The following is a 12,699-nucleotide window of genomic DNA, read 5'->3' as shown; positions in this document are numbered from 1 at the left end:
ACGGTCTTGCGGCTGGCATTCACTATTGCTTTCACAACCGCCAAGTATAACGCATACACACCATCCACCGCTCTCCCACTCTCAGGAGTCATGAGGTCCAAAGACTAATGGAGTCACCACATCTTCTCATTGCCAACAACACGCCGACAACATAGAAAAAATTCTAACTCATTGTGAGACACTCGAGATGTCAAGCCAAGACTTTGACCCTTTAGTGAACGACGTATAATCACCGGTACTAAGCACCAGACCAGTCTCGTGGTTTTTAACCCGGTAAGAATAGTGGATCAACTAAATGTGTTGGTGTTTGCTCTTAGTTCCTTCCCCAAAAGTCAAACATCTTCTCTTGTACTTCATGCCAACAATTGTCAACAACTATCCTAAGGGTCGCAACAAAGAAAAGCCCGATGTAGAGTCTCGTGGCTGGCGTTCATTATAGATTCCACGACCATCGAGTATAACACATACACGCCATCTAACTCATCCCACTCCCAGGAGTCACGAGGTTCGAAGACTGACGAAGTCACCATATCTTCCCGTTGCCAACAACACGCCGTCCACGATGGAAGAAAATTTCAGCTCATTGTGAGACACTTTGATACGTCAAGCCAAGACTTTGACCCTTTAATGAACGACGCATAATCACCGATACTAAGCACCCGACCAATCTCGTGGTTTTAACTGCTAACGGTTGGGGAATGTAGTAGTTTCAAAAAATTTCCTACGCCATCTAGGTGATGCATAGCAACGAGAGGGGAGAGTGTTGTCCACGTACCCTCGTAGACCGTAAGCGGAAGCGTGACAATGCGGTTGATGTAGTCGTACGTCTTCACAATCCGACCGATCCTAGCACTGAAGGTACGGCACCTCCGTGACCTGCACACGTTCAGCTCGGTGACGTCCTACGAACTCTAGATCCAGCTGAGGTCGAGGGAGAGTTTCATCAGCACGGCGGTGTGATGACGGTGATAATGAAGGTACCGACGCAGGGCTTCTCCTAAGCTCTACAACGATATGACCGAGATGGAAATCTGTGGAGGGGGGCACCGCACACGGCTAAACAATCAACTTGTCTGTCTATGGGGTGCCCCCCCTCCCGCATATATAAAGGAGTGGAGGAGGGGAGGGCTGGCCCTCTATGGAGCGCCCCAAGGGGGGAGTCCTACTCCTGGTGGGAGTAGGATTCCCCCTTCCCTTATTGGAGTAGGAGAGAAAGGAAGGGGGAGAGAGAGGGAAGTATTGGAAATATGCCCTAGAGGCAATGATAAAAAGGATTATTATTATATTTACTTGTTCATGATAATTGTCTTTTATTCATGCTATAATTGTGTTATCCGGAAATCTAATACATGTGTGAGTACTTAGACACCAACATGTCCCTAGTAAGCCTCTAGTTAACTAGCTCGTTGATCAACAGATAGTCATGGTTTCCTGACTATGGACATTGGATGTCATTGATAACGAGATCACATCATTAGGAGAATGATGTGATGGACAAGACCCAATCCTAAACATAGCACAAGATCGTATAGTTCGTTTGCTAGAGTTTTCCAATGTCAAGTATCTTTTCCTTAGACCATGAGATCGTGTAACTCCCGGATACCGTAGGAGTGCTTTGGGTGTACCAAACGTCACAACGTAACTGGGTGACTATAAAGGTATATTGCGGGTATCTCCGAAAGTGTCTGTTGGGTTGACATGGATCAAGACTGGGATTTGTCACTCCGTATGATGGAGAGGTATCACTGGGCCCAATCGGTAATGCATCATCATAATGAGCTCAAAGTGACCAAGTGTCTGGTCACGGGATCATGCATTACGGTACGAGTAAAGTGACTTGCCGGTAACGAGATTAAACGAGGTATTGGGATACCGACGATCGAATCTCGGGCAAGTAACATACCGATTGACGAAGGGAATTGTATACAGGGTTGCTTGAATCCTCGACATCATGGTTCATCCGATGAGATCATCGAGGAGCATGTGGGAGCCAACATGGGTATCCAGATCCCGCTGTTGGTTATTGACCGGAGAGCAATCTCGGTCATGTCTACATGTCTCCCGAACCCGTAGGGTCTGCACACTTAAGGTTCGGTGACGCTAGGGTTGTAGGGATATGTATATGCAGTAACCCAAAAGTTGTTCGGAGTCCCGGATGAGATCCAGGACGTCACGAGGAGTTTTGGAATGGTCCGGAGGTAAAGAATTATATATAGGAAGTGCTATTTCGGCCATCGGGACAAGTTTCGGGGTCACCGGTATTGTACCGGGACCACCGGGTGGGGCCACCTATCCCGGAGGGCCCCATGGGTTAAAGTGGGAAGGGATCCAGCCCAAAGTGGGCTGGGGCGCCACTTTCCCTTAGGGTAGGGGAAACCCTAAAGGGGGCGCCCCCTTGCTTGGGGGGGGGGGGCAAGCCCCCCACCCCTTGGCCGCCGCCCCCCCTAGGAGATTGCATCTCCTAGGGCCTCCGCCCCCCTAGGCTCCCTATATATATATAGTGGGAGGGAAGGAGGGCCTCTCACCCCACGCCTTTGGTGCCTCCCTCTCCCTCTCCAACACCTCCTCCTCCTCCATAGAGCTTGGCGAAGTCCTGACGGAGTATTGCAGCTCCACCACCACCACGCCATCGTGCTGCTGCTGGAGCCATCTTCCTCAACCTCTCCTCCCCCCTTGCTGGATCAAGAAGGAGGAGACGTCACGCTGGCCGTACATGTGTTGAACGCGGAGGTGTCGTCCGTTCGGCGCTAGGATCTCCGGTGATTTGGATCACGTCGAGTACGGCTTCCTCATCCCCGTTCTTTGAACGCTTCCACGCGTGATCTACAAAGGTATGTAGATGCAATCCGATCACTCATTGCTAGACGAACTCCTAGATGGATCTTGGTGAAACCGTAGGAAATTTTTTGTTTTCTGCAACGTTCCCCAACAGGAAGGAAGGGGGGCCAGCCCCCCACCCAATTCGGATTGGGCTAGGGGGGCGCGCCCTCCACCTTGGCCGCCTCCTCCTCTCTCCCACTAAGGCCCATACACTCCCCGGGGGGTTCCGGTAACCCCCTGGTACTCCGGTAAATGTCCGAACTCACCCGAAACCATTCCGATGTCCAAACATAGCCTTCCAATATATCGATCTTCATGTCTCGACCATTTTGAGACTCCTCGTCATGTCCGTGATCATATCCGGGACTCCAAACTACCTTCGGTACATCAAAACACATAAACTCATAATATCAATCGTCACCGAACGTTAAGCGTGCGGACCCTACGGGTTTGAGAACTATGTAGACATGACCGAGACTCATCTTTGGTCAATAACCAATAGCGGAACCTGGATGCTCATATTGGTTCCTACATATTCTATGAAGATCTTTATCGGTCAAACTACATAACAACATACATTGTTCCCTTTGTCATCGGTATGTTAATTGCCCGAGATTCGATCATTGATATCTCAATACCTAGTTCAATCTCGTTACCAGCAAGTCTCTCTACTCGCTCCGTAATGCAACATCCCGTAACTAACTCATTAGTCACATTGCTTGCAAGGCTTATAGTGATATACATTACCAAGAGGGCCCAAAGATACCTATCCGATACACGGAGTGACAAATCCTAATCTCGATCTATGCCAACTCAACAAACACCATCGGAGACACCTGTAGAACATCTTTATAGTCACTCAGTTACGTTGTGATGTTTGATAGCACACTAAGTGTTCCTCCGATATTCGGGAGTTGCATAATCTCATAGTCATAGGAACATATATAAGTTATGGAGAAAGCAATAGCAGTAAACTAAACGACCAAAGTGCTAAGCTAACGGATGGATCAAGTCAATCAAATCATTCTCTAATGATGTGGTTCATCAAATGACAACTCTTGTCCATGGCTAGGAAACTTAACCATCTTTGATTAACGAGCTAGTCAAGTAGAGGCATACTAGTGACACTCATTTTATCTATGTATTCACACACGTACTAAGTTTTCGGTTAATACAATTCTAGCATGAATAATAAACATTTATCATGATATAAGGAAATATAAATAACAACTTTATTATTGCCTTTAGGGCATATTTCCTTCACTAACAACATCGGATCAACTTAAAATGTATTAGTGTTTGCTCTTAGTTCCTTCCACAAAAGTCAAAACATTTTCTCTTGTACGTCATGCCAACAACTCTTAACAACTATCCTAAAGGTCACGACAAAGAAAATCCCAATGTCACTACGGTCTCGCAGCTCACATTCATTATTGATTCCACAACCGTCAAGTATAGCATGCGCATGCCATCTACGTCATCCCACTCTCGGGAGTCGTGAGGGCTGGAGACTGACTCAGTCACCACATCTTCCCGTTGCCAACAACGCGCCATTTACCATGGGGAAAAATCGTGCTCATTGTGAGACACTCGAAGGCGTCAAACCAAGACTTTTGGCTCTTTAGTGAATTACGCATAATCACCGATAAGCACTGGACCAATATCGTGGTTTATAACCGCCAACAACACGAGATCAACTAATATGGTTGTGTTTGCTCTTGGTTCCTTTCACGAAAGCCAAAACATTTTCTATGTGCATCATATGCCAACAACTGTAAACAACTATCCTAAGGGTCACCACAAAGAAAAGCCTGACATTACTACGGTCTCGCAATTGTCATTCATTATTGCTTTCACAACCGCCGAGTAAGCGCATACACGCCATCCACTGCTCTCCCACTCTCGCGAGTTGTGAGGTCTGAAGATTGACGACGTCTCCACAACTTTTTGTTGCCAACAACGCGTCGTCCATCATGGAAGAAAATTCTAGCTCATTGTGAGACACTGGAGATGTCAAAGCCAAGACTTTGACCCTTGAGCGAACGACACATAATCATAGGTAAGCGCAGGACTGATATCGTGGTTTTTAACCGCGAACAACACGAGATCAACTAATATGGTTGTGTTTGCTCTTGGTTCCTTTCACGAAAGTCAAAACATCTACTATGTGCATCATGCCAACAACTGTTAGCAACTATTTAAAGTGTCACGACAAAGAAAAACCCGACGTTACTAAGGTCTTGCAGCTGGCATTCATTATTGCTTTCACAACCACCGAGTAAACACATACACGCCGTCCGCCGCTCTTCCACTCTCGGGAGTTGTAAGGTCTAAAGACTGATGGAGTCCCCACAACTTCCCGTTGCCAACAACGCGTCGTCCATCATTGAAGAAAATTTTAGCGCATTGTGAGGCACTCGAGATGTCAAAGCCAAGACTTTGACCCTTGAGTGAACAATGATAATCACCGATACTGAGCACCTGACCGATCTCATGTTTTTAACCGCAAAGAACACCGGATCAACCTATATGGTTGTGCTTGCTCTCGGTTCCTTCCATGAAAGTCAGAAACATCTTCTACGCGCATCGTGCCAGCAACTGTCAACAACTATCCGACGTTACCACGGCCTCGCAGCTATCATTCATTACCGCTTTCCCAACTGCCAAGTATAGCGCATACACGACATCCGCCGCCCACCCACTCTCGGGAGTCGCGAGGTCCGAAGACCGATGAAGTCACCCCACCTTCCCCTTGTCCGCCATGCAAGAAAATCCAGCTCATCGCGAGGCACCCGAGACACCAAGCCAAAAGACTTTGACCCTTTGGCGAACGGCGCATAACCACCGCTGTTAACCTTCAAAAATCCAAAGCAACAACAACCTGACTTTCAACCGCCAACAACCCCGCAAAACCGTAAAATATTCATGTTAATTTTTTTACCGCCATATTATCCAGAAGAATGCTCACACTCCCTCTTGACCAGGATAGGATAAGACTCGGAGGCGATTTTTTTTCACCCTCTTGACCAGGGAGGGAGGTGAAACGGAACAGAGCGATAGCCCAAAGACCCCGCAAATCACGGAACTGCCACTCCGGCCCTCCACGTCACCTCCTACACTCTAACTCCATCCTCTTCCTCTCCCCAGTCCCGGCCTCCCTCTCCTCTCCTCTCCTCCCCGCCTATAAAACCCGCCGCTCCCCGCACCTGCGCTCCTCTCCGCTCTCCCTTCCCTCCCTCGCTCTCGCACTACCTAATCCTCCGCTGAAGGTGGGGGAACGGAACGGAAAAGAACCGGTCTTGCGCGCGTCCTGATCTCGCCGGAGGAGATGGTGGTGGCGGCGGCGATCCTGCCGGAGCTGGCCACGCAGCTGGTGGTGCCGGTGGCGGCGGCGGTCGGCATCGCGTTCGCGGTGCTGCAGTGGGTGCTCGTCTCCAAGGTCAAGGTCGCCCCCGAGCCGCGCGGTGAGGGCGGGTCGGCCGGAGGAGGAGCCGGCGCCGGGGGCAAGGACGGCGCCAGCGAGTACCTCATCGAGGAGGAGGAGGGCCTCAACGACCACAACGTCGTCCTCAAGTGCGCCGAGATCCAGACCGCCATCTCCGAAGGTGAGCCACGCCCGCCCACACACACACAGATGGTTCGGCTCGGCGGCCGTAGCTGGTAGTAGTAGTTCGCGCTCCGGTCGGCGGCGGCCGTGGATCGATCCGACTTCCGAGGGTGGGTGGGTAGGTAGATCTCGGCCATTTCGGCGGTGGCTCTGGCCTTCCGAGCGCGCAGGAACCGGGCGCCAGGAGTAGTTTCTCTGCCGGTTTGACTGCTTTCTGTTCGCTTGCGGCGTGAACCCGTCAGAGACTTTTCCCGTCTGAATCCGCCGCGGCGCGTAGCGTGTAGCATCATAATCCAGCATAATACTGGTGTGTTCTGCAGCGGTAATTTCATATTTTGATGTGTCGTGTAGCGGTAATTTCATATTTTTGGTGTGTTCTGTAGCAGTAATTTGTTCATATTTTGATACATGGATTCGTAATTCTGTACTGTTTTACCGAGTCTTACTGTTGTTTCTGAATTTGTTATGTGCTTGGTTATGTACTTGTACCAACTGTTAAAGTATTAGTCCTGCGCTTTAGGTGGATCTATCTACTAGGAGTAGTAGCAGACATTATAATATCGATGTCCCCGCTTTGCGCAGCACGCGTTATAATAGCAGTTCTTGCTTCAGCGTGCGCTAATCGTGGTTAAATTAATTAACCATCCGTCGCTCCCGACAAGATTTTTCTTCCCTGGAGATATTTCTTGTGGGAACGAGTGGGGATGCAGACCTGTGGGGATGGTTGACACTTGACAGTAAATCAGAAGTGTTTTTTCTTGGTTCAACTTAGGGAAAAAAAAACTAGTGGAAGTGATTTGTTCTTGCTTGAGAAGTGAGGTCCCCGGACCCAACAAAGCCCAGCAGCGACCACGCTGGCCTGCAGGGATAGATAGGATAAGCTAACCGCATGAAGAAGAGGACAAGTTATTGCAACCGTGGTCCTCCCAGCTGCCATCTTAGTAAGACACGGCGACAAATTTTCTGTGTACCTGCATTATAGCAGCAGGCTGTAGTTAGCTCCCGCACATGCATATTCATGCTTGTTAACTTGGAAGGAATCCTAGGAGCGCACATGGATGGGCCGGATCTTTGTGTCCTGTTGATGAGTGTTTTCATGCAAGGCAGTTGGGGAGGAATGTTAGGTGTTGCTGATTTCAGTGCTCTGTTTTTGCACAAGGCTCCTGGGTTGTTGTTAGCAGACTATATTCTTAATGATTAGTGATATATAAGTTTGTTTTAAGAGCTTGCCGGTGTAAATAAAAATGAGGGATTGACAGGGTTAAATATAATCTACAATATGTGTCGGGTCGGTGTTTTTTTTTTGGATAAAAGCCGACAGATTGCTGTATGGCTGACAATACCTTGGATCTGATGAGTTGATGTGTGCCACAGTACATTGTCATTACTCCCACCTTTGGCATTTTGTATTTGCCTCGATGTTTTATTATTGATAAACTCCCTCCTGAAAATGTGTATCTACCTTTGTTCTATATGCATTTGTGGTCTGAACACTCGTGCTCTCTTGTAAACAGGGGCAACCTCCTTCCTTTTCACTGAATACAAGTATGCCGGAGGGTTCATGACCGTTTTCGCGGTCCTGATCTTCGTCTTCCTTGGCTCCATCGAGGGGTTCAGCACAAAGAGTCAGCCTTGCCATTACAGCGTGGGCAAGACATGCAAGCCGGCTCTTGCTAATGCCGCGTTCAGCACAATTGCCTTTGTGCTGGGTGCGGTCACCTCTCTGGTGTCTGGTTTCCTTGGAATGAAGATCGCGACTTACGCGAATGCCAGGACAACTCTCGAGGCAAGGAAGGGTGTTGGGAAGGCGTTTATCGTTGCTTTCCGCTCTGGTGCTGTGATGGGCTTCCTTCTTGCTGCAAGTGGCCTTTTTGTTCTTTACGTCGCAATCAACTTGTTTGGGCTTTATTATGGCGATGACTGGGAGGGTCTTTTCGAGGCTATCACCGGTTATGGTCTTGGCGGTTCTTCCATGGCTCTTTTCGGCCGTGTAGGCGGTGGGATTTACACCAAAGCTGCTGATGTTGGTGCTGATCTTGTTGGGAAAGTAGAAAGGAACATCCCTGAAGACGACCCGAGGAACCCGGCCGTAAGTGTCCATCCTCTGTTGTTGAACAGAGTATTAAAATTTCCATAGGTATTTTTTATCTACATGTGAGAATGACCATTCCTTCCTTCATGCAGGTCATTGCAGACAATGTTGGTGACAATGTTGGAGATATTGCTGGAATGGGTTCAGATCTCTTTGGTTCCTACGCCGAGTCATCTTGTGCTGCTCTTGTTGTTGCCTCAATCTCTTCCTTTGGAATCAACCGTGAATTCACTCCCATGATGTACCCACTCCTAATTAGCTCAGTGGGCATAATAGCCTGTTTGGTAACAACTCTTTTTGCAACCGATTTCTTTGAGGTGAAGGAGGTAGATCAAATAGAGCCTGCCCTTAAAAAACAGCTTATTATCTCCACTGCCGTGATGACCGTTGGCATTGCACTAGTCAGTTGGTTAGGTCTCCCATATACCTTCACAATATTCAACTTTGGTGCCCAGAAGACGGTGCATAGCTGGTATTGCCATCTTTTCAATTCGAATTTATATAATTTTGTTCAGACCTTGCTCATTAAATTCATGATCTCACTTCACCTTAAATTTTACAGGCAACTATTTCTATGTGTGGCGGTTGGTCTCTGGGCTGGCCTAGTCATTGGATTTATCACAGAGTACTACACAAGCAATGCATACAGGTACTTGCAATTTTGGTCATATAATTAATAATGATTGTGATCTACGTCATGAGTTTCAAGTTCCTGACACTTCGACCCTTTCAGTCCTGTGCAGGATGTCGCTGATTCCTGCAGAACTGGAGCTGCAACCAATGTCATCTTTGGTCTTGCTCTGGGATACAAATCAGTTATTATCCCTATCTTTGCCATTGCCTTCAGTATTTTCCTCAGCTTCAGCCTTGCCGCGATGTATGGTGTTGCTGTGGCTGCTCTTGGAATGCTCAGCACAATTGCGACCGGTCTTGCCATTGATGCCTATGGCCCTATCAGTGACAACGCTGGAGGCATTGCTGAAATGGCTGGCATGAGCCACAGAATTCGTGAAAGAACTGATGCTCTGGATGCTGCAGGAAACACAACTGCTGCCATTGGAAAGGTACAATGCCTATCTTACCACTTCAATTTGCTAGCTGAATGACCTAGATCACATTCAAGGAACTACCAATCCATTGTAACTAAAATACTTTCTTCAGTTATAATTTTTTTCCACAAATTTCATGTCAGACTACTAAATTCTGTTTACCATAATTTTTTACCTGTAGGGATTCGCAATTGGCTCAGCTGCCTTGGTGTCCCTTGCTCTCTTCGGTGCTTTTGTGAGCCGTGCTGGGATCACAACTGTTGATGTTCTGACACCAAACGTTTTCATTGGCCTCCTTGTTGGCGCTATGCTCCCGTACTGGTTCTCTGCGATGACCATGAAGAGTGTTGGAAGCGCGGCTCTCAAGATGGTGGAGGAAGTGCGGAGGCAGTTCAACACGATCCCTGGGCTCATGGAGGGCACCGCCAAGCCTGACTATGCGACATGTGTGAAGATCTCCACCGATGCGTCCATCAAGGAGATGATCCCCCCGGGTACTCTTGTCATGCTGACACCTCTTATCGTCGGGACCTTCTTCGGTGTTGAGACCCTCTCTGGTGTCCTTGCCGGTGCTCTGGTTTCTGGTGTTCAGGTTGGTGGAACATTCTGTTTTCAGGAGTATACTTAGCATTGTATTTTTGGAGCATGTTGCATTCATAACTATGTTGACGTTCCACTCAAAACTGTGTTGTTTTTATTCAGATTGCCATTTCAGCATCAAACACTGGTGGTGCCTGGGACAACGCGAAGAAATACATTGAGGCTGGCGCATCTGAGCACGCAAAGAGCCTGGGCCCAAAAGGCTCAGACTGCCACAAGGCTGCTGTGATCGGCGACACCATCGGGGACCCTCTCAAGGACACCTCGGGCCCCTCGCTCAACATCCTCATCAAGCTCATGGCGGTCGAGTCCCTCGTGTTCGCCCCCTTCTTCGCCACCTATGGAGGCATCCTCTTTAAGTATCTTTAGAGCGAGAAGATTGACTATCTAGTTTTGCCAGTGGGGAGCGTGCTACTTCATCTACATGTCATGGAGCTCCTTCAGATGATGGCCCTCTTGTGTTTTACATTCCGTTGTTCCCGGTCTTTCACCATCATGTTGAACTTGTCTAGTTTTTGTTCCGGTAGATGTAGTAGTGGTAGCAGAGGGTAGCGAAATGAATGGCCATTCGACAGGTTTGGACTAGAGTGTCTTGGGGGTTCTATTGTGCCTGTAGATGGATGATGATGATGATGACGATGATGATGAATCTTGTATGCACATTGCAGATTTCATGTTTTGAATTCAATGGGAGCTACTCTTATCATTTTGTGGGTGACTGGATGGATGCAATATGACTTTGTGCGGACTATGTTTTTGCGTCGAATTTCTTTCTCGAGGGAATGTTTTTGTGTTGAATTTCTCGGAAAGCATAAAAGTAGGGACGAGGGTAAACTGAGCTTATGTGAGCTCGAGTGAACAGTAAAATAATATTTTTTTTCTTCAAATTTTCCCTCATGTTTTTCACGAATGTCATTTCGTGGTGAAATTTTGCAATTTTTTTCTTTCTATTTTACTGTTCACCCGAGCTCACAAACGCTCGAGCTTAGAAAAGCACTTTCGTGAAAAGTAGCTGCTTCAGGGACTAGGATGGTACAATGTCTGGTCAGGGTCACTGGTGACTGGAGTATAACAAAAGGACATGATTCAGAATCCATCTTGTTTCCCAGGGTCCTTAGTTAACTGGATCGTAATGTCATTTCAATGGCATCACCTAGTTAGTTGGGAATGAGAGCAACGTCTTAATGAAAAACACTGCACGAGTAAGACAATCAAGAAAAAGGTGTGCGAGGCGTTCATTTACACATGGAAAACTATACAGCCAACAACTGGCAGCAATGATTAGGCCATGCTTGGGTTGAGTGTGATTTTTGTCTACTTTGAGCGGAGGCATAGGAAATACTCCCCATCCAAGCATGCATGCCAAACAATCAATCGCAACTCCAACACGGTACATCAAAACGGACACCTCAAATGTCCACGACACACGGGCCAAGCGAAATTGTTTGGACCTTCATGTCTTGAATTTTCGGTGGGAGTTACTCTTATCATTTTGTAGATGATTGGGTGGATGCAATGCAGACTTATTGTGGTCTATGTTTTTGTGTCAAATTGCTCCAATTGAGGTGTGGTGAACCCTCACTCGTGCGCATGGTCACCCATCCTGACACTACTCCAAGCTGAGCACGCTTAACTTTGGAGTTCTGTCCGAATGGGCTCCCGGAAAAGAAGGAATTCCTTATTAATATGAGTAGTCTATCATCCCTAATAAGCCAGGCCATCACACAGGGTCACTGATGACTGGAGTATAACAAAAGGATAGGCGTCAAAGCATGTGTTGTTTCTCAGGGTCAATGGAGTAAACAAAAGGATAGGCATCCGAGTATAGTTGTTTATCAGGATCCTTTAAGGCTTAACTGGATCGTAATGTCATTTCAAATTTTCAATAGCATCATCTAACAAGTTAGAAACCAAACAAAGTATGATATCAATATCTCCATCTCACATTAATAGCAGTCACTGCATCGAAAAAGCGTTATTAGAAAATCACTGCACAACTAAGATTATCAAGAAAAAACACTACATAACTAAGATAATCAAGAAAAAGGAGGTGTGCTTCTCAAAAAAGGAAAAATGTACCACGAATTTAACATGGAGAACCGGCAGCGATAATTAGGCCATGCTTAGATCAAGTGCAATTTTTATGTACTTTGAGGTGGAGCATATAGAAAACACTCCTTGTTCAAGTAGGCCGAGTTATCGAAAAGGCCACGTCCATAGCTAGCAAAACGGGCCGGCCCGGCCCGGCACGGCATGGCCCATCTTAATCGTGCCTGACACGGCCCGGCCCGCCATGGCACGATTATTAGTCGGGCCGTGCCGTGTTCTGCCCCCTCCGGCCCAAGCACGGCCCAGGAGCCAAACAGGCCGGCCCGATGGCACGCCAGGCACGCTGGCCCACTAGCTTGATGGCCTGCTAGGTTGTTTCTTCGGCTGATTTTGGCCCGCTGGGCTGTTTTTTATGTGTTATATATAAAAAAAATCTGGATAAAAAATAAAAAAAGATAAATGAGCCGTGCCGTGCCGGCCCG

The 12,699-nt window shown here is 47.6% G+C and overlaps 1 protein-coding gene across 1 annotated transcript; it reads left to right on the top strand.

Annotated features, from left to right (window-relative positions):
* Positions 1–5,857: 5,857 nt before the first annotated feature.
* Positions 5,858–10,874, top strand: LOC123149539 (pyrophosphate-energized vacuolar membrane proton pump). Its single transcript, XM_044569220.1, has 7 exons — positions 5,858–6,425; positions 7,942–8,516; positions 8,612–8,991; positions 9,082–9,168; positions 9,253–9,583; positions 9,750–10,160; positions 10,271–10,874. The coding sequence occupies exons 1-7, from the start codon at positions 6,149–6,151 to the stop codon at positions 10,535–10,537; spliced, it is 2,328 nt and encodes a 775-aa protein (XP_044425155.1). The 5' UTR covers positions 5,858–6,148; the 3' UTR covers positions 10,538–10,874.
* The last annotated feature ends 1,825 nt before the right edge of the window (positions 10,875–12,699 follow it).

This window comes from Triticum aestivum, chromosome 7A (assembly GCF_018294505.1).
Source record: "Triticum aestivum cultivar Chinese Spring chromosome 7A, IWGSC CS RefSeq v2.1, whole genome shotgun sequence".
Classification (NCBI taxonomy): Eukaryota; Viridiplantae; Streptophyta; class Magnoliopsida; order Poales; family Poaceae; genus Triticum; species Triticum aestivum.
The sequence above is the reverse complement of the archived record's forward strand: the minus strand, read 5'-3'. Positions and strand labels throughout refer to the sequence as shown.